The sequence below is a fragment of the Globicephala melas genome, chromosome 1, assembly GCF_963455315.2.
Source record: "Globicephala melas chromosome 1, mGloMel1.2, whole genome shotgun sequence".
In the NCBI taxonomy this organism is placed as follows: domain Eukaryota; kingdom Metazoa; phylum Chordata; class Mammalia; order Artiodactyla; family Delphinidae; genus Globicephala; species Globicephala melas.
Window position 1 is genome coordinate 55,881,744 of NC_083314.1, and position 22,996 is coordinate 55,904,739.

Below are 22,996 nucleotides of genomic sequence, written 5' to 3' on the forward strand. Positions count from 1 at the left end.
AAAGATGAGCTCCACAAATAATGGGGATACTTCAGGAGCCTCCAGGAATTTTAGGTTAACTCTAGCTGCAAGGAAAAGAAAAAGGGAATGAGCTCTTCTCAGGACCCCACATAGATTTGTGCAAGCTATGTCCTCCACAAAGGGGCAGCTGTGATGGGGGTGGGTATTGGGTTTGAAGTCCAGCCTGTTATTCATGTGCCAAGCCATGTGCCCTGTTGTTAGCAAGGGAGACTTTTCCTAATTCACTCAAAGCTACCATATGAGCAAACCTCAACTTTTGTCTCTTCCTTTGTTTTGAGGTTAGTTCACATCCTTCCCCATCCCCGACCTTAACTGACGTGACTCAGCTTTGACCTTGTTTCTCATTTGCCATTTTGGATTTGGAGGGGCCTGAGAGAAGAAAAAAGGGACAAGGGATGGCAGTAGTAAAAGAAAATTCCAGAATGATTTGTACCCGTGGAGAAAGAGTTCCCCCTCAAAGAGTTCAGTTCATCACATATTTATGGAGAGCCTGTTGTGTGCCGCATACTGTGTGCACAGCCTTAAGGAAAAATCAGTAGTCAGCCCTGACCCTCAAGAAACTCACTGTCCAGTGGGGAAGGCAAAATCGTACAATACATGGTATGTGCAAAAATCAATACAGTCCCTCCCCCGTACACACGGAGCAGTATGAGGAAGAAACACTAACACTGCTGTTAATGTTCTTAGAGCAAAGGTGGAACAGGCAGTATTAACATGTACCTTGTGGCAAGAAGAAATGTGCTTATATCTGACTATGGTATAATCTTAGGTAGAAAGAATGTGGATGGATTGGGTCCTGGCAAGTCTCATTTTCTTCTTTTTTGTGTATCATAACGGATTAGTCTGTACTAGTGAAAATGTCAACAGTAACTCTCATCCAGGTTCATCAATTGGGACTGAAAAAGCAATGGCAAAAGCAAACGTGTCCTTCTGGGTGCAAAAAGAAGGTAACCAGACTGATTTACTCTGTGGACGGTCAGCTGACTACATGCCAACAAAGGAGCATTTCCCAATTCTTGTATGTTCCACTGTTGTTTTGGGAGGTAGGTGGTTGGTTTCTTTTTGTTTTTTTTTGTTTTTTTTTGGGTATGCAGGCCTCTCACTGTTGTGGCCTCTCCCGTTGCGGAGCACAGGCTCCAGACGCGCAGGCTCAGCGGCCATGGCTCACGGGCCCAGCCGCTCCGCGGCATGTGGGATCCTCCCAGACCAGGGCACGAACCCGTGTCCCCTGCATCGGCAGGCGGACTCTCAACCACTGCGCCACCAGGGAAGCCCCAAGGTGGTTGTTTTTATACCTCATCTCTCCTCTGCCCTCTGAACCTTTCCTAGTGCAGAATGTAATCACAACAATAACAAAAGAAGGGGGCCAGTGAAATTATAAGATGTTACTGAATGCTATTAGTCTTGTTTCATTTATTTGTAAGTATCACCTATACTGTGCTCCTTCATTCAGTGACATTTGCTGAGCACAGCAGTGTGGAGAATAAGATAGTCCTTAAGCTCAAGGAGCCCTCTCGTGGGGGAGACAGGCAGACAGATAATTACAATGCATCGTCATTAGTATAACTATAAAGGTATGGTCCAGAATCTCTGGTAACAAGGGAGAGGGAGAGCCTCACATGCTTGGCTGCCTGATGGCCTGCCAGGCCTAACGTGCCCAAAATATCTGGGATGAGGGGAGGGCAAATGGGGCAAATAGAACTCAGATATATGGATTACAACTTGCTTAGTTAACATCATCAATTTTGTCCATTCTAGTATAGCTTTTATGTGATTTTTCTTTAGGGAAGATGCACCACCCACCCACCCCGTAGTGGGGAATAGGAAAAGCTTCACCTGTAAGGACTCTTAAACAATGGTTAAGAATTCAATAGGTATGGTGAATGATACTCATGCAGATAAAATAACGTATTAAAAAACACAGATGCGTTATTCCATAATTCAATGCTAGCGATTAGAGAAAATTTTCTAGTCCCCTTAAAAATTTTTTTATTTGGGAAAAATGTCAGCTGCTTTAAAATCCTTTCTGGAACTAGGAAGACTATAAAGAAACAAACAACGAAGCAAATACACATGAAGAACTTCAATTTTACTCATTTCAGGGAACGAAATTGCTTTCTCTGGGGTCTTTAAAACACTCATTAGTGACCTTGGTCCCTTTTGGTACTAGAAGGTGCTGTTGACCATGTATTTCGCTAGCTTTGGATCCTTTATGATTACATAGAGACAAGTGCTCCAGCAGTAAAGGGTATTGCAGAAATAGTTTGAGAAACATTTCTTTGGCTAGCCTTATGCATAAGAAGTGTTCAAAAAATATTTACTGATTTGTCATGACCTCTGGCTGGAACGAAGGAAATGCAGACTCTGAGATGCCAATGAGTCTTGCCTTTAGGCATAAATTAATTGGATTATAGTCGATATATTGCCTCAGGAGGTGATGAGCTGAATAATCTTAGAGTAGGGAGTTTTAAGGCAAGAAAATGCATATAAATAGGATAGCTAGTGTCTTTTCACACTTGCTGGTGAAGGCAGTTTTCCCTATGGTTAGATCTCAGTTAAAAGTATTTCTGGTTTTTAAGAAAACTATAGAATATATGTTACTGTAGCTTAGGAGGAGTAATGATTAATATAAGGCATACTTTATAGGTATGAAATTTGGTTTTTCATAATTTCTCATCATCAGATCCATAGGCAAGATACCCATACAGTGATCCTAACGTGCCACTGGGTGGGCAAATGGGAGGTTGTTGGAACTTCATTATGTGTGTCTTATACTAAGAGACAGCTGTCAGTTGTTTATTCATGATGATATAACATTCAGAGGAAGTTTAAAGTCAAATACCTAGAGAGAGGTAATATTAAATTGTTTTTAAACCATACCTTATGTCCAAATAACACATACATGTATTTTTTTTTTTTAGGACTTCTGAGGGCATTTTTAAAGAATTCTGAAGTCATTGTCTTGACGATTCTTTCTCTTGTTGGATTTTTGATAGGACAGCTGGCCTACAATTTTGTTGAGGTGACGTACATACGAAAACTTAGAGAATAGCATAAAGAACAAAGACCAAAAACAAGGTCAACTCCCATCCCCATCCCTGAATGAGTGGAATTATTATTTCTTTTATGTGACAAGCTACTGAGAAAAATTTATCTGGTGTTAAATTTTTGAAAATGAAAAACCATCCAAGAAAGGAAACAAATTAGAGAGACTTAAAGCAGTAATTTGGAAGTGAGTAAAATGTGATTGCATTCTTGGGTTCTTCGTCACCTGCCTTTGGTCCTTACTCTTGTTTCCTTCCCCTGTACATACGCTGGACTCTCTCCTGCTATTGTCTTCAGCACCCTCGGAGAGTGTAGTTACAAAAGGCAACAGTTACTGTCATGAGGAAGCAAGGTTACTATTTTCTAACTGCCAGATTAAATGCAAAGCGTGCATCATAGGAAACATAATATAGATCCAAGAAAAACTTCATTAATTTAATTTATTGACATGATTTCAAATGTATAGCTGTGTGATCAACAACAATTTGTCTCCACTCATTCTTTTATTTAAAAAGAAGTGGAGACAATGCTTGTACCTATTTAGGATTGTAAAAGCCTCTTGTTATTCTTCTGAAACACCACACAACTAACATCTTTTTAGTGTTAACTATATGCCAGGCTCCCTTTTAAGTTCTTTGTTTTCTTTTTAGTAAATTTATTAACTTATTATTAACTCTTGAGTTAATTCATTCATCCTCACAGCAACCCAATGGAAGTAGGTACTCTGTTCCCATTTTACTGATGAGAAAACTGAGGCACAGAGATGTTAAGCAATGAAGATTAAACTGTTAATTGGGCCAAAGACTTTTTAGGAGGGAATATTTATAGCACTTCAGTCATTGTTGTTGTTAGTGTTTTCCATTCATCTGTGTATAACCTTCATGATTTATGTCCTATATACACGATCTGTACTATTATCTAGGTATTATTTTTCTCTCCTTGACTCACTGAAAGATTTTAAAATCCTAAGCAAATATCTGTGAAATCACAAGTATCCATGCACAGTTCTTTTTTTCCTCTTATGCAAATTAAGATAATTATCTAACAGTCAAATAAGAAGTACCTATCTGTGAACCACCTAAAATCACCTCAGGGATCACTGATGGTGAAGTACGACTTTTGAAAATACTGATTACTTACCACAAGCAATGTTTGTGTAGCCTAAACTCACACACATTTCTGGTGAGTAGAGGACTATGCATTTAACTCATGTGGATGGTTAGTTAGATCAAGAAATCTACCACAAGACCCCCAGGACTGGCCTTGTAGATAATCTCTCATTAGTTGCAAATTGGAATATTATAAAATTTATATTGATTGACAGAGCATCAACTTAATTTCTAATACTTCAGAATGGTAGCAAACTAATTTCTTGTTTGCCTTTGTTACTTTAGATGCATCAAGTCGTCTACCCTCTTCTAAGAACACCAAGTTTTTCAATTTATTGTTATTTTTCACCTTTAATTATATTTATGGCTGCTTTGAATGTGGACTTCTATATACTCAAGAATGTGTTTTGGCAGGTAAGAACACATTTTAAGACAAATTATGGTCCATTCTTGCTTATTCATGTTGACAGAGAATCTGACTCTCTACAAAGAAGATTAATAATTCATAAATCTCACATTTTTAGTTGTTTTATCCCCTTCATTCTGCAAAACCACTAATTAAAGAGAGTTGAGGGGAGGGAGAAGGAATGAATATTTGCTGAGTGACCACTGTGACTAGGCACTGAGTTATTATCTCCATTTCACATATAAGCAGAGTGTAGTTCAGAGGTCACAAGGCTGATAAACGGCAGAACCTGGATCCTAATCCCACCTCTGACTTCCTCTCAGCTGTCTATCTGTAGATTTGTACATTTTCACTGCTCTGGTTGTTTTATTTATGCATTCTCTCTCTCTTTCTTTTCTTAATCATGCTTGCCAGATTATTTTATTTTTCTTTTCAAAATGTTTTATTTTCTTTGATTTTATTCTGTACTTTTCTAACATCTTGAGCTAGGTATTAGTTGATTGACTTTTAGCTTTTTTATTTTTGCATTTTGTACATTTAAAGTTTTAAGTTTTCCTGTAACAACTCTTTTATATTCACCTCAAATGTTTAGATTTTAGTGTTTTCATTTTTATCCCTCCTACCTAAATTTTATTATACTATTTTCTTTGACCTGTTAATTATTTAAAAGTCATTTTTAAATGTCCAAATATGGCTTCTAAATTATCATTTCTCTTGTCACATTGTGATCAGAGAATGTGTTTTGTATATCAACTCTTTGATTTTTGTTGAAGTATTGTTATTTTCCTAATTTTTTCCTCATTATTTAGTTACCCTTTTGTCCCAAATAATGCCTTTGCCTTAAGTCAATTTCATCTGGTATTATTATAGTTATACAAGCTTTCTTTTGGTTAGTATTTACCTGCTAAAAATTTTCCATTCTTTTACTTTCAAGATTTTGATGTCCTTATGCTTAGATGTCTTTTTGATAATATACAGTTGGATTTTGTTATTTTATCCAGGTTGAGAATCTCTGCTGGGCTTTTTTTGGATTTTGGGGGTAATATTTGTTGTGATTAAAAATAGATTTAGAAGGGAAAAAGATTTTAGCAGATTTGAAACACCAAGGAAGATATGTAAATGTCTTGGAAAGATGCTCAACATCTTTTTTTTTTTTTTTACATCTTTATTGGAGTATAATTGCTTTACAGTTGTGTGTTAGTTTCTGCTTTATAACAAAGTGAATCAGTTATACACATACATATGTTCCCATATCTCTTCCCTTTGCGTCTCCCTCCCTCCCACCCTCCCTATCCCACCCCTCTAGATGGTCACAAAGCACCGAGCTGATCTCCCCGTGCTATGCGGCTGCTTCCCACTAGCTATCTATTTTACGTTTGGTAGTATGTACATGCCACTTTCTCACTTCGTCACAGCTTTCCCTTCCCTCTCCCCATATCCTCAAGTCCATGCTCTAGTAGGTCTGTGTCTTTATTCCTGTCTTACCCCTAAGTTCTTCCTGATATTCTTTTTCTTAGATTCCATATATATGTGTTAGCATACGGTATTTGTCTTTCTCTTTCTGACTTACTTCACTCTGTATGACAGACTCTAGGTCCATCCACCTCATTACAAATAGCTCAATTTCGTTTCTTTTTATGGCTGAGTAATATTCCATTGTACATATGTGCCACATCTTTTTTTTTTTTTTTTTTTTTTTTTTGCTGTACGCGGGCCTCTCACCGTTGTGGCCTCTCCCGTTGCGGAGCACAGGCTCCGGATGCGCAGGCTTAGCGGCCATGGCTCACGGGCCCAGCCGCTCTGCGGCATGTGGAATCTTCCCGGACCGGGGCACAAACCCGTGTTCCCTGCATCGGCAGGTAGACTATCAACCACTGCGCCACCAGGGAAGCCCGCCACGTCATCTTTATCCATTCATCCGATGATGGACACTTAGGTTGTTTCCATCTCCTGGCTATTGTAAATAGAGCTGCAATGAACATTTTGGTACATGACTCTTTTTGAATTATGGTTTTCTCAGGGTATATGCCCAGTAGTGGGATTGCTGGGTCATATGGTAGTTCTATTTGTAGTTTTTTAAGGAACCTCCATACTGTTCTCCATAGTGGCTGTACCAATTCACATTCCCACCAGCAGTGCAAGAGTGTTCCCTTTTCTCCACACCCTCTCCAGCATTTATTGTTTCTAGATTTTTTGATGATGGCCATTCTGACTGGTGTGAGTTGATATCTCATTGTAGTTTTGATTTGCATTTCTCTAATGATTAATGGTGTTGAGCATTCTTTCATGTGTTTGTTGGCACTCTGTATATCTTCTTTGGAGAAATGTCTATTTAGGTCTTCTGCCCATTTTTGGATTGGGTTGTTTGTTTTTTTGTTATTGGATGCTCAACATCTTAAATGTTATTAGGGAAATATAAATTAAAACCATACTGAGATACCACTGACATTCCTATTAGAATGGCAGCAGCAGCAATAACAAACCTGATTAATACCAAGTGGTGGTAAGAATGCAGAGAACCTAGAACTCTCATACATTGCTGGTGAGATTGTACAATGGTACAGTCACTTTGAGAAACAGTCTGGGAGTTTCTTATAAAGTTAAATATACACTTGCCTTATGACCCAGCAATTCCACTCTTATGTATTTATCCAAGAGAAATGAAAACTTAATTTATACTAAACCTCTGTGTGAATCTTTATGGCAGCTTTATTCATAATCTCAAAAGTCTGGGGAATTCCCTGGCAGTCCAGTGGTTAGGGCTCAGCGCTTCCACTGCAGAGGGCGTGGATTTGATCCCTGGTCAGGAAACTAAGATCCTGCAAGCTGTGCAGCGCAGCCAAAAAAGAAAAAGAAAGAAAAAAAATCACAGAAGTCTGGAAACAGCTCAAGTGTTACTCAGCCAGTGATGAATAAAGAAATTGTGGCACATCTTACAATGGAATACTATTGATAGGCACAATATGGAAGACTTTCAAATGCATTATGCTAAGACTCGACCAGACTCGAAAGGGTATTCCATTCGTCCATTCATAGACCTTCCTTCTAGCAAAGGCAAAACTATAGCTTTGGAAAACAGATCATTGGTTGCCAGGGAGTGGGAATGAGGGAAGAAATTGACTACAAAGGGACAGCATGAAGAAATTTTTTGGGGTGATGGATCTGCTTTGTTTTTTCATTTTGGTCATGTTTACATGACTGTATGCATTTGTCAAAACTCATATAACTATACATCAGAAGAGTGAATTTTACTGTATGTAAATTAAAGATAAATTAAAAAAAATCAACTGATTCAGTTTTCTTTATCCCTTTTGTTCCTTCTGCTTGTTTAAAAGTTTTGCATTCTGTTGCTGTATTTAAGGCAGGCATTGCTGATTGCCTATTCCTTTCTTTCTCACTAACAGAGTGACTTACTGTATTTTGTATAGAATGGTAGTGGGCCCAGTGTAAAATAGTGCTACATTTCCCAGCATCCCTGACAGATGTGGTAGTGTTAGAAAACCGTTGGGCAATGAAATGTATACAAAAGTTTGCTGACCATGGCTTCTTCCAGAAAGCACTTAATAAGGGAGCCAAATCAGCTGGCATGTGCTTTTTGCCCACTGTTTTACCTTTTTTTCTGCCTGGAGCCCTGCAGATCATCACTTCAGAAACACCAGGAAATGTTCTACACGGAAGCAAGAAAAATTTGCATTCCATTTTAGAACATTCTGATGTGGAGAACTGTTAAGCTGGAATAGTAACAAGAAAGATGGGTGAATTGGTCTTTTCATAGGTAGAATTTCATTTGTTTGGAAGGGATGGTTTCTTTGAGGCAGGTAAACTAGAATACCTTTTACATTTATCTTCCCGAGTAACTGTATAAAATATATAATGAGATCTGATTCTTACAAGAGTAAATGCAGTCATACCATGTTTAGGTGTTAAATCTAATACTGTGTTATGAATTCGTTTCACAGGTTATGTTAACCGGATTAATTAGCTTCTCTACGGCATTCATCGTAATTGGATATGTGGTTCTGAAATTCAATAAAGATTCATGGGATTTGCAATCTTGCCTCCTCTTTAGCATGACCCTTGGCATGACAGATCCTGTTCACTCTGTGAATTCACTGAAAACTATTGGTATGTCAGATTTATTTCTCTCTCTTATTTTGAAGATATGAGGATAAATTATTTCCTTTTGATAATATTTTTCTTGCACGAATTGTGTATCCAGCAGAGTAGATATTTGTGCTTTTTTTCCTTGGAGATGAGCATTGATTGAAGTATGCAAAGTGGATAAGGCAACCCGGGATCTGGGATAAATAATCTCAAATAATTTTTTTCAAGAGAAAATGTTATCTTTCTAGAAGGTGATAAAAGTAAGCATTCTTCCATTCCATTGAGTTTTAAGCCACAAGGTAGAGATTCGTCTCTACCTCTAATGGCACTTTTCCAAGGCCTAGGTACCTCTTGTTAGAACTGCCTTTATTTTGGAGCAGCTAACCTTGGGCATGTGGGAGAGGGAGTTGTAGTTTATTTAAAAGAAATGGGGTGAAAGTATTAGTCTGGCAAATATGATATTCAATAAAAGCTTATTTCCAAGAGGATTAGGGGTTCTCGTTACTTCCCATCTTATTTGGTAAAAGGTAATTGCACTCTGAAATATCCTGTTTTTTTTTTTTTTGCGGTACGCGGACCTCTCACTGTTGTGGCCTCTCCCGTTGCGGAGCACAGGCTCCGGACGCACAGGCTCAGTGGCCGTGGCTCACAGACCCAGCCGCTCCAAGGCATGTGGGATCCTCCCAGACCGGGGCACGAACCCATGTCCCCTGCATCGGCAGGCGGACTCTCAATCACTGCGCCACCAGGGAAGCCCTGAAATATCCTGTTTTTTAACACAGCAGTAATTTCACTGTGAAATATCCTGTTTTATTAACACAGCAGTAAAAACATAAAACGGTTAGATGCTATGATTTCTGTTTTTGACTCAGAAATATTTAACCAATTTTGAGGTTTCAGTTATATGTAGTGGAAAAATGTTGCCTTACAACTGGGGCGGGACAACCCACCAGAGAGGTGATAGTCCCATTTTTACACCCATTTATACTTACAGTTGAGAAAACATAAGAGGTATTGACACTTTTGCTGGTGATATTCTAAATTGTGCCAGATACTTCTCAGAGTCTGATCCTGTCCTCTTTCTCTCTTTTTTTCCCCATAGGTACAGTTTTTTCTATCTTTTCTTCGTCTCTTTTTCTCTTTTAGCCATTTGTATTTGCCACTTGTTTTATTTACCTCGTTATCTTCCTGCTCCCTTGTGTGCAATCTCTTGAGTGTAAGAGGCTCTAATAAACTATAAACTTTATTTATTGCTGTTTCCATATTCAAAAATTTTTTCAGAAAAGGAGTAGAAGTCTTCTATTTCTTTAAAAGAAAACTAGTAAAGGTATTTGATTTAGTTGACATTTTCTTTATGTCAATAATACTAAGGTGATGCATGTTCTGGATTCAGTGACATCCTTACCTAGTGACCTCTTTACCTTTGTGTGAATTAGATAAAAATGATCCTTTCTATCTAATTGTCCTCATACATTACTTTTTTAAGGAAAAATATGTTTTGCCATATGCCTAAAATTACCATAATAATATACAAAACTGCAGTTCCTACAGTGTGACTGGTGTTTCATTTGATGTGGCACCCTTGTGCACTATAAAACCTGCACAAGTTAAGTCTGAGGTGGCCTGACCCACTGAAAAAAGTAGTGGATATTCACATGTAAGTTAAAAGGAACTTGTCTATTCATTACCTATTTTAAAAGAATGCACAGGGCTCAAACAATTTTTACTTTAAAACAAATCTGGAATGGGAGCTTGTAAAGGAATAAAATACAAAGTTTTAGTATGACCTCAATTAAGTAAAAGGAATTATATGCTTTGAAAAAGACTTCAACATTCAAATGGTTTTATCTGGGTCGTGGAATTACAGATGATTTTTGTTTCATTCTTTCCTTTTCCAAATTTTACAGTGAATTAGTGAATATAAGTTAGTTCACATTAAGCCAATAAAAAATGTGGGGAGTAATTCTTATGGTGTTTTACTATTAAAAATAACTATACATCAAATTCAAAACTTCATACAATAAACGTTATGCTTTACTTGCTCCTGGTTGACTCACTGAATCTGAGCGAAGAATTAAAGTGTTTCTTGACCAGCTAAATCAGATGTGCTAATAATAATCTTCAAACCTGTGTAACCAGTATTTTGTGTCTTCTGTCATAGTCAAAGTTAGTAACAAGTAGTAATATAAGATGATTATAACTTACTTGCCTTTTATTTTCTTTGCTTTCTTTATTGGCTACAATAATGAAGCACAAAGAACAGAAATAAACAGCCTGAATATTGATCCACAATCAGGCACTGAGTTATCAGAAATTCTATATTATCCTGGTATTTATCTTATCATTCAGGAGAGTTTTTGTAAAGATAAATAGAATCTGAATATTCTGATATTTCATATACTCAGATCAAACACTGGAAAGCAGAGATTTACTTTCTTTTCAGCTACGTAGAGTATCTTAAGAATAGTAATAATGAGAACCCCCAGCTATACATTTTTAATTGTTATGTGTTTCAAAGACACCAAAGGAAAAAAAGTAGAATCTTAATCAGATTCAGTTCTGCTTGGATTAAAAAAAATAGTGTCATTTAATGTGATCAGTTTGGATTTTGATGCAATGGAATATATTAAACAGCTGCTTTAAAAAAACATATAGTTGTATAATTCTTTCTATATCAATTTGTGGTTAAATTAGTGTGTCACATGTTCTTAAATTTGGGTTTATGCTCTTAAGTAAAAGAAGTCCAGGGCTGGCCCGCAGCTCCATGAACTCATCAGGAACACTGGGTCCCTCTATATAACTCCTGGAGTTAAGATGGAGTAGCAGGAACTAGATTTACCTTTCTGCCTGAACCAACTAAAAAACTAGACAGAAGGGCTTCCCTGGTGGCGCAGTGGTTGAGAGTCCGCCTGCCGATGCAGGGGACACGGGTTCATGCCCTGGTCCGGGAAGATCCCACATGCCGCGGAGTGGCTGGACCCGTGAGCCGTGGCCGCTGAGCCTGCACATCCAGAGCCTGTGCTCCGCAACAGGAGAGGCCACAACAGTGAAATGCCCACGTACTGCAAAAAAACAAACAAACAGTTGTTGTAACTATATTCCATTGGTTCAAAAAATTAGAAGAAAGATTGAGTATGGGGTATGATTGCTCCCATCAGCTTATGAGAGCCAGTTGTTAAATAATTAGGAATTTTGCATGCTAGTGGTTAAACCTTTGGTAGCTTTGAATTAGTTATTGTGGGAGTGTTTGCACATGAAGTTGGCAAATGCTACAAATCAGGCCTTTTTTAATTTTGGAAAGCTGGTTTATCAGCACACCACTGGACATGGTAGATATAAAAGAGACCTAAATCAGACTTCTAGAGATGAAACCCACAATGTCTGAGATGAAAAATACACTGGATGGAATTAACATCAGATGAGACACAGCATAAGAAAGGACTAGTGAACTTGAAGATGTAGCAATAGAAACTATCCGAGATGAAGCACAGACAGAACAAGACTAAAAAGAAAAAACTAAATAAATAAACAGAACATTAGTGAGCTGTGGGACAACTTCAGTGCCTTAATATACAAGTTCGTAAAAGAGGGGGGAGAGAGAGAGAGAGGAGGAACAAAAAATATTTGAAGAAAATAATGGGTGAAAAATTTCTAAATTTGATGAAAACTATAAAGCCACAGATTCAGGAAGCTCAACAAACCTCAAGCCAAAGAAACACAAAGAAAACTACACCATGGCACATAAAAATCAAATTCCTAAAAACCATTGGTAAAGAGAAAATTTTAAAGGCAGTCAGAGAAAAAAGATACATTATTTACAGAGAAACAAAAATAATAATCATAACAGACTTCTCTTCAGAAATATTGCAAGCCAAAAGATGGTGGGCAATATTTTTAAAGTCCTAAAAGAAAAATACTGCCAGCTTAGAATTCTCAGTGAAAATATCTTTCAAAAGTAAAGGAGAAAAAAAGACTTAAACGTATAAAAGCTGAAAGAATTTATCACCAACAGACCTACACTACAAAAAATGTTAAAGGAAGTCCTTCAGGCTGAAACAAAATGGAATCAGATGGAAATTTTCATTTACGCAAAAGAATGAAAAATACCATAATTGTAAACAGATGGGAAAATATGACTTTTTCTTATTTTTAATCTCTTTAAAAGATAATATTTAAAGCAAAATGACAGCAGTCTATTGTGGGGTTTATTTATCTGCTCCTCCCCTTTGTGTATGGCTTCCATCCTCAGGATTGCAAGTTGGCTACTAAAGTTCTAGCCATCACCCCATATTTCAGGCAGGAAAAGGAAGAAGAGCAAGGGTCAGAAAGATGGTCCTTTCAGTCAAGTCTCCTCTCCCTCCAAGAAATTTCCCAAAAGTTCCACTCAGTAACTTCCACTTATGTCTCAGTGGCTACTCTTAGAAGCCCAGGAGTTGGGGAAAAATTGTCATTTATCTGAGCACATTGCCACCCTGAATAAAACCAGTTTTGTTACCAAGAACAGAGGATAGATACTGGATGGGCAGGTACCAATCACTATCACCCTACTTATAAATTGTATAACACTAGGCAATTAATTTGATTATATTTTCCATTAAACTAAACTGTTAATGAATGTTAAGTACCAATAAGATTTTGTGCTTAATTTTTAAATACCAGCTTAATTGAGATGTAACCCACATATCATAAAATTCACCCTTTTAAATTGTACAATTCAGTGGTCTTTAATATATTTACAGAGTTACGGAACCATCATCACTGTCTAATTTTAGAACATTTTCATCAACCTCAAAAGAAATCTCATACCTCTTAGCAGTCATTCATCCCCATTCCCGCATTCCCAAGTTCCTGGCAACAAGTAATCTATTTTCTGTCTATGGATTTGCCTGTTCTGGACATTTCATATAAATCAAACCATACAATATGTGATTTTTGTGTCTCGCTTCTTTCACTTTGTATAATGTTTTCAAGGTTCATCCATGTTGTAACATGTATCAGTCGGTACTTCATTCCTTTTTGTGGCTGAGTAATATTCCATTGTAGGGATAGATTACATATGTTTATCCATTTATCAGCTGAAGGGCTATGTGTTGTTTCCACTTTTTGACTATTATGAAAATGCTGCTATGAACATTCATGTACAAAGTTTCGTGTGGACATATATTTTCAGTTCTCTTGGGTATATGTCTAGGAGTAGAATTACTGTCTCATATTTTGTACTTATTTCTAAAATGTGATTCTTTTGGAGTCTAACAATTCATATTTATTCAAGCTAAATGTAGTGACCTGAGAAGTGTTTTGTCTCATTGCAAAGCTCTATCATGCTTTGAGGCAATGGACACTTCAAGAAGTGCTATTGCCATGTTCCTTTGCCACTGGAGATATAGAAAGCATAATGGAAAAATTAAAAAATGATCGTGATTGTCATATGGACCCATCCCATTATGATCTCCTTTTTTTCTACCATATTCCTTCTCTTCTATTTTTGTGTTTCCTGTGGAAGAGCATCATTTTCGTGCATTATATTAAATTATATTTTATATTTCCCTTTCCAGGCATTTCTAAAATGTATACTGATATCATTAGAGGAGAATCAATGATTATCTGTGGCTTCACATCCATTGTTTTTGGAGTTTTTCGGAGCAGCATACTTAGCATTTCCAATTATAGGGGTAAGAGCATTATTTTCTCTGTATATTTTCTAAAATCATTCTTATATGGTACATTTCAATTCATACTGAAATTAAAATATATTCAAGATGTCTTAACTTTACTGCTTTCCCTATACTTTACTCATGGACCAATTAAAATAGTATATCAGGTAACAAGAAAATAATTACCATCTATGTGTTTTCTCAGAGATTATGGGGGAAAAATTGTTAAAGAAATGATTTCATCTCCCCGAGTATGCATGCACACACACACACACACACACACACACACACAGACACACACACACACACACACACACACACACACAATTGTGTTCATCTAGCTTAGATTTACTTCTTTCCTAGACCAATCTGGATCTCAATGAGTGCATGTTAAGAACTGGCTTGGGGGCTTCCCTGGTGGCGCAGTGGTTGAGAGTCCGCCTGCTGATGCAGGGCACACGGGTTCGTGCCCCGGTCCGGGAAGATCCCACATGCCGCGGAGCCTGCGCGTCCGGGGCCTGTGCTCTGCAACGGGAGAGGCCACAACAGTGAGAGGCCCGCGTACTGCAAAAAAAAAATAAAGAACTGGCTTGGTCCTGGATTTGAGTCTGAGGGTGAAAGCAGAATGGTTTAAACAATTCTGGAGAGTCAGGTCCTAGAAGTGATAATAGTCAGACTCATGTGGTTAAAGTTCACTGGGATATGGAATAGGTTGATATCCTGGGTTTCCAGATGTGGTACTCAGGAGAGAAAAAAGGAGGAAAAATCACAGCATGAAGAGGGAAAATGTGTCTTCCTGATACATATATGAAATACTAGTAGGAGGAGAGAGGTGCTACAAGGAGAAAGAAATTTTGGTAATAGAGGTTTGCAGTGCTTCTCAGTGAGGGAGTAAAGGCTTTTGGGGTGGAACAATGTTTGTTATTTAGGACTGCCCTCAGCTTTGTCTGGTATCTGCTAACTGCCACTATTGCCCCCAGTTACTGTGACAATGGAAAAATTTCCTTCTCCATTTCCCAAATATCCCCTGGGATGGGGGCAGGAGTCACAAATAGACTGCAGGTTGGTGGGGATCCTGGACATGGTGTGCCTGACCCTGCCACAGTTTGTAAAAAAAAATTGAATTTGAATGTCTTTTGGTTGATCATTCACTGTCCAGCTTGTCATAGCTTTTTCACATTTATGCTCCTTGCCTGACTCCTGAGGGCGTTTGAGTCTGCTGTCCCCAGAGGAGCAAACCTCAAGCTGCAGACTGTAAGGGAAATATATCCCCAAGAAAGCCTCTTTGGCCAGGCTTTCATAGGAAACTCCCATCTGCTGAAGAGCAAGGTCCCCACTCAGAATCTCAAGAGCAAACCAAAGGGCATAGACCCAAATGCCATTAATGAAAGAAAAAAATTATAGCTCAACTTTTGCTTTTCTTATTTTCTTTTTCTAGAGTTATATATAATCATGGGCCTCAGCTTGGACATTTTGGGAAGCATAATATGTGGATATTGGTGTGCAAGGATCATTCAGTTTATATTGACTGACCTGTTTAGCAATACACTGACCAATATCGTGCTTTGCATCTCAATGGTGTACTTGACTTTCTACATTGGTAAGGCAGAAACAGATATAAAATATGCCATCCTTAAAGTGAACTTTATGCATTTAAGTTTTTCCTTCTTCTTGAATCCATTTGCTTCTTCCCAACCGCTTTCCCCTTGATGTGGCTCCTCTGTGCGTCTTGTCATATTATCTGGCTGCCACCTCTAGCTCTTTCCTGGTCTCTCTTAACATCCCCTCAATTTCAATTCCGTGTCCCTTCCCTTTGCATTCCTCCTCCTTGTGGTAACTCTCTTACTCTTTTTTAACTCCACCCTTTGATCTTACGTTTATTCACTGGCAGTCCCCTGGAAGTGGAATCAGACCTGAGCTGATTTCTGCTCTGACCCTTAGCAACCCATCTCTAAAATGAGAAAGGTGGGAGACATGCTCCTGAGGTCTTTTTCCAGCTCAACAGTACCCATTCAATGGGTACCAAACTACGGGGACTGTAGAAATGGCGGCCCTTACCTGAGGCTAGGAGGAAGGAAACAGAGAATTCAGGTATGTCTACATCTGGAAGAGAAGCAGGAGAGTGGAATGATCGCAGGAGTCAGAGTGCCTAGCACTGGTAGACCTTTAACAATCGTTTCCTAGTTTAGTCCAGTGAGATTGGGAGCTATAGTTTTTACCCCCCTGACTGAGGTAACCAGTCCCCCAAAGCCATAGTAACCGTGGTAAAAATACGGCCAAATTCTGCTTCTGCTCTTACCTCACACAGTGGAGCAACTTCCATCCATGGAAGCCCTCAGGTATCAAGAGGTTAATTACTCCTCTTTTCACCTCCAGTGACCAAACAGAACTGCTTCCTCTACAGATAAATTGCTACCTATTGTTGCTCACTACCCCAAATCAGTAAAATACAGAAAACATTCACTGAAGAGTCATTTCTTTCAACTTTCTTCATTTTATTCCCTCCCTTATGTACCTATTATGAATGCCTTAAGTGTCTGAAGAAAAAAATTAATTTAATATTTCCTTTTTTCCCATTAGATCCTAAGTTCCTTGAGGTGGAGGCTGTCTCTTATTCATCTGTATATTTATTCTCTTTTCTCTTTTCCCCCCAGCCAAGCCCAATGCTTGCCATATGCCCAACAGTAATTTAACACATGCTGGTTGAATAAACTGTTAGTCTTTAGGGAGCTCTGAAGTTAGGCAGAGCTAACTTGAAATCCAATCTTTATGATTTATTAGCTCGGTAACCTTGGAATATTAACCTCTCTAAGCTTTAGTTTCCTCATCTATAAAAGTGATATAACCTAATTTAGAGGGGCGTTACAGGCATTAGTGAGGTAATTTGTGTTGGGTGACTCCCTCATGCTGGTGTCCTGGAGGTAGCTCTTGCTGGCTCACGAGAGCTGATTATCCACATCTCTTCCCAACGCTCTATTCAAGTGACATAATGTTGGTAGCTTGAAATTGCCCATAGTGGGACCATGGAAATTGGCAGACACTGCCAACTGGGGCTTTTTTTTTTTTTACCCCCCAGATTGCCACTTTTAAACATTTACCAGCATACCACTGGGCTCAAGGTAGGGCAGCCAATAAATATTGGTTCCTTTCCCCTTTCCTCCTAATTCATGGAGGTGCTCCCAGTCAGTGCTTGAGAGGTCTGGAATAGATTCTCCCTCGCAGCTCTCAGAAGGAATCACTGCTGCAAAGCCTTGGTCTTGGAAATCTAGCCTCCAGACTATGAAACAATAAATTCCTGTTGTTTATGACACTTAGTTTGTGGCCCTCTGTTACAACAGCCCCAGCAAATGAATACCCCTCCCTCATCCATTACACTTTCCTCTGCTTCAGGAATTAAAAACAATTTCAGGCAGTTCTTTCCTCTTATACTTAATCAGATCCTGACAACAAAAGTCAGCAATAGACAGTTATAAGGAGAAGTTCCATTGCCAGAAAGCTAAACATAGGTAAAATTTTCATTTACGCATTCTCAAATGTTACATTTCTGTCATGTTATCTAATTTTATTTTTTTCCCTTCATTAATGAACACACTGTTAACTGGCTTAAATCCAGGGAGTGTCTGATTGAGGTTAGGGAGTCACCTCTTTGAGCACATTTTTGTCTCTATTGTATTAAATTCACAATACTTGGGCTTTTAGAAATCACTTGTATCAACACATTCATTCTTTTCCATAAAATAAAATAGTCAAAATATTGCACAGACATTGCCGCACAGATAAAAGACATATTGAAGCATTGTTGGTTGACAGGTAGTGCAGCTAGAAATATTAATATATCAGCCCACGGAAGAAAATGTGAATTTAGTGTATAAAAGGCAGTGTATAATTCATGAAAGATGGTGGGTTATATAAAAGTCTAGCCCAGAGGTACAGCAAGAGAGGTGGTGGGAGAGGTCTGTCCTAGCAAAAGGAATATTTTATCCAGTGTCATTGGTCAGAATTTCTGGTGAATGGAGATAATAAAAAGTAGACAGCTTTTAGTCAGTTTTATTGTTTTAAAACTCTCTACAAACAATGCATTTCTTTCTTACCCATGCCAGGGCTGATTGCTCTCACTCGTTTTTGTTATGTCATTGGTCTAGGCTATAAATGTCAAAGGACTTCAGTCATCACCCTAATATTTTCTAGTTAGGAAATGTCGATTCCTGAATCCTGTTGTTTTTTGGAGACAAAATCCCTTTGATTCTCCTGGTAGGAGGACCTTCACTTTTTCTCAGGCACAGAAGGAAAGAGAGAGACAGAGTTTGATGGAGAGAGCCACTTTCCTGTGGCATCAGTTTTCTGTGGTGGTTTCTTTCCATTGAATCAGAAAACTTTTACAACTCTATTTTTAACTACTTGGGTTTATGCTGATGAAAATTACTTCCTTTATTACATGTTCTATGACTTTTTTCCCCCTTCTTGAACATTTAAAACACCATTTAATGTAATAGCGTTTGTAATTTTTAAAAGACTTTGTTTTTCTAATCATAAAAGTAATACATGTTCATGTAGAGTTTTGGAAAAATTCTGAAAAGTCAAAGAAGGAATCACCTATAAACCCATGTCATAAATTTAACCACTGATACATTTTGTTAAATGTACTCAATCTTTAAAAAATACATGTAAATGTACATACATGTATTAAATGTATGCATTCACACCATATGTTCTTGTAACATTGGGATTATACTAAATAATAGCAGTTTTAAAATAAAGTTACCTAGTGGTTTCCTCATAGCAAATGTTATCTCTAAGTAGTGACTGTTACTAAAAAAGACTATAAGCTTTAAAATCCCATACTACGAGTCATAGGGAATTGGAAATAAGACCTTGAGAAACAGTTTCCCTACTGTCACAGTTCCCAGTACCACTGGTTTTATTGCCATTTGTTATTTATATTAAATTCAGTTAAATAAGTAGGTTAAAAGAATCCAAAGTGGATTTAAGTGATTAGACAAACCAAAAGAATAATAAAATCCTCTTCAAATGAATAAACAGTATAAATTTACTAAGCAGTAAGGTGAACATATAAAAATAATTAATAGCATAATAATAATGATGATCATTTATTCCTTGCTCTAAAAGTGTGCCAAGCACTTTTCATGTTATCTAATTTTATCCTCACAACAACTCTGTGAGGCATTATTCTTTTACACCCACTTTACAGATGCAGGGACACTAATGGAGAAAGGGGAGCTCACATCCCCAGGGCAACTAGCTCTGCCTTGCTCCAAAGGGCTTCCACTCCTACCTTGCACATACTTTCCCTTCCATCTGACATTTATAATGTGCTATTTGAAGGTTCTGCAGCTAGGACTGTTGGTATTTATGGTGTTCAAACATTCTTCATAGTTGGTTTACCTGCCTCAGACTACATTTACACATTTGTTTAGAGCCCAGAGAATTACAGTTTTAGGGGAGCCTGTATCATGCAAAAGAACCATAGGCTTCAGGACCTGCAGTCACCAAGGAAGCACTGAGCTTGGACCACAACCCCTAGGACATGCAGCACAGTGTCCTTGAGGTGCTGGGCAGAGGTTGTTAAACTTACTTTTCATTAGCTCTATCCTCAAGGATGGTCTATGGCAGGGGTTGGCAAACTATAGCCTGTGGGCCAAATATGCCTATTTTTTGTATAGCCCATGAGCTAAGAATGGTTTTTACATTTTAAAATGGTTTCAAAAAACCCCCAAAGAAGAATATTTTGCAGCATGCAAAAATTATGTGCAATTCAAATTTCAGTGTCTATTATTTATTGGGCACTCATTAGTTACGTATTATCTACGGCTGCTTATGCACTAGAACAGCTGAGTTGAGTAGTTACGACTGGGACCATATGGTCCACAAAGACTAAATATTTACCATATGATCCTTAACAGAAAGAGTTTGTCAACTCCTCATCCTAAGGATTAGGCCAGTCCCTTTAAGCAACTTTCCAAGAAATACTACTACCCTTTTAAGTTTCCCAACAATTCTTCACTCAAGATAAAGTAGCTCAGTGTACAGATTTGAATGCAACTAATTTTATTCATTTTTTTCTCCCCAGGGGAATTTTTGGGAATGTCAGGTATGGTTGCTTTAGTCGCTGTAGGACTAAATTTAGATTCCTTAAGCTTTAAACCGAGGATCGAGTTAATAATTACTAAGTAAGTCTATTGTGTACTTGATATAGGTCTCATAGAAATTTAGTGCTTAAGTGGTCCTGGCTTAATGAACACTACTAAAGTTTTTTTATAACTTTTTTCTATGTTCTAATTTTAAATTTTACTGCCAGTTATATTTGAAAAGAACTTAAGCTACCAACAATTATTGACATTAATTGGTATTCCTATTATGAATAATGTATCAGTGGCTCAGAGATCATAGTACTTTCTATACATAACTCTTTGATAAAAATTTACTTCGAATTGTGGGAAGTTTAAAAAATACTTTATTCCTTTGTTTCCTTCATAACGTACCTGAATGACAGTATCCAAGTATGGGAAGAGCTGGAAAAGAAAAGTAGCAGAAAGATGCAACACCAGCAAACTCTTATCTAGCCTTTACATCTGGTGTCATATGGACATCTGTGGACAGAGGGAAAGCCATTTGTCTTTTCAGACAAATGAGTTAGCCGTTCTCTGAGCGACTGCGCTAAATTATAGAATTGTTTCAGAATTATCTCACACCAAATCATAGTCTAGTGTAGAAATTCTCACATTGGATGAAAGCAAATGTTGAAATGAGAAAAATAAGCATTATCCTGAGTTTTCCTATGAAGATTCATTGCTTTAATATAAAGGACTATTCTTTGTTCTGAAATTATGTTCTTCCTACTTTTTTGGTGTTTAATATGTAATTTCTCTCGTGAAATTCCACTCATAGAAGACGGTACTTTTTTTTATTTATAACTCTACTTGGCAAAAAAAAAAAAAAAAAAAATGGCACCTGTAACTTATTCTAGTTTTGTGTATATATGAATGATACTTCATTGGTTTTTAAAAGCCAGAAGCTTAGGAATAACTAGTTCTTGGGACACGTACTTTTTGTCTGTATTTGGACAGTTTTCTGAGCTCAGTCATGCTGTCTGTCAGCATCATTATAAATTACTCATTTTATTCGTTCAATTGTATATTCATTTAGCTACTCAACCAATCCTCTCTTAATATCTCCTGTGGCCTGGACATTGTATCCTAGGTTTGGGGCTATGAAAATAAGTCCCTTCTAGAAGACACTCATGTTAAGTGGTGGACATGTTTATGTAAGAAACTAATAATAAGTGTAAATGATTATATGTTTATTGGGATCTTAACTATATGTAAGGCATTTTTTAAGGTCCTGTGGAGACATTTTAAAACGTATTCTACTCAGTCAGTTATTCCATCATTTCTGAATTTTTATAAAACTAAGCTTTGGGGTTTGAGGTCCCGCTCATACCCTTTTCTTCTAGGAGTTCTGAATCAATTGAATCAAGAGACAGGAATCGGATAGAGAATTGGACTATCTGCTTGATTGGAGTAATGCTGTATCAGAGAACATGGTTTATATCTGCAGCTAAAACGAGGCTTCCTAATGCTTCTTTCCCAGTGTAGATCTTGAGACCTACCCATAGGGAGACTGGTTTGTGGGACAGACACAGTCACCCAGTCCTCTGAAAGGGAAGGTCTGAATAGAGGGGACCAAGAAGAGGCAGGACTTGAGATCTGCTCATGGAAGTCAGACCTGGCCCAGACCCAGGTGTGTTACCACATGGAACCAGAACAGCTCCATGCCCTAAGCACTGTGCTCTGGTCTCGCAGTAGGAATCTCTGGGGGTGAGGCTAGACGTGTAGATTTAAAAAACACATCCCTTAAAATGTGATTTCCTTTCCATTTATCCTAGGTTTCTAATGATGTTTTCATCTGTATACCAACATTTAATATACACTTTCTTTGGCATTGTCATTGGATGTGGAGAAATCAAGTATTTACAGTTTCACACTTTAGTTTTCATGCTCATCTTATTTGCAACAGTGAATTTTGTAAGGTAAGAATTATAATTTAAAGTTTGCTTACTAGACTTAGGTTCTCAAGCCCAGAATTAGAATTGAGAAGAAGTGGGTTATAGCAAAAAGAGCTGTGGACATGCAGTCAGGAAACCTGTATTGTTGTCAAGGTCCTGACAATAGCTTGCTGCACAACTGAGGGGAAGTCTATTTACTCTTCAAGTTTTCATTGTAAAATGAGAAGGCGCAGAACAACAGCATCAGCATAACCCATGAGCTTGACAGAAATGCAAATTCATGGGCCCATCCCATTCTACTGAATTGAATCTCTGAAGTTGAGATCCAGGAAACTGTTTCAACATGCTTGTTAAAGTTTGAGCACCACTGGACCAGATTAATAGCTCCTAACATTTTGTTGACTTTCATCATCATTTATTATCATCATAACTATGATAAAGCCATTTGTTAAACATTAACCATGTACATTATGCCATTAGTATTAATGCAACTCTATGTGGTAGGTGTTTCTGCATCATTTCACAGATGAAGCCCCCGAGAGGTGAAAAACTTGCCTGGAGTCACCCAGATTGTGAGGACAGAGTTGGGATTTAAACTTGACTCCCAAGAGCATGCTATTTCTTGAGTGACATT

The 22,996-nt window shown here is 37.8% G+C and overlaps 1 protein-coding gene across 1 annotated transcript in view; it reads left to right on the forward strand.

Moving 5' to 3' along the window:
- The window catches only part of SLC9C2 (solute carrier family 9 member C2 (putative)), a 149,714-nt gene that overhangs the window by 55,365 nt on the left and 71,353 nt on the right, over nt 1-22,996 (forward strand). The window contains exons 6-13 of the mRNA XM_060296233.1: nt 903-1,064; nt 2,943-3,043; nt 4,461-4,589; nt 8,541-8,706; nt 14,241-14,357; nt 15,778-15,939; nt 20,428-20,527; nt 22,243-22,386. Coding sequence (XP_060152216.1) covers nt 903-1,064; nt 2,943-3,043; nt 4,461-4,589; nt 8,541-8,706; nt 14,241-14,357; nt 15,778-15,939; nt 20,428-20,527; nt 22,243-22,386 — 1,081 coding nt within the window. The remainder of the gene's footprint in view (nt 1-902; nt 1,065-2,942; nt 3,044-4,460; nt 4,590-8,540; nt 8,707-14,240; nt 14,358-15,777; nt 15,940-20,427; nt 20,528-22,242; nt 22,387-22,996) is intronic.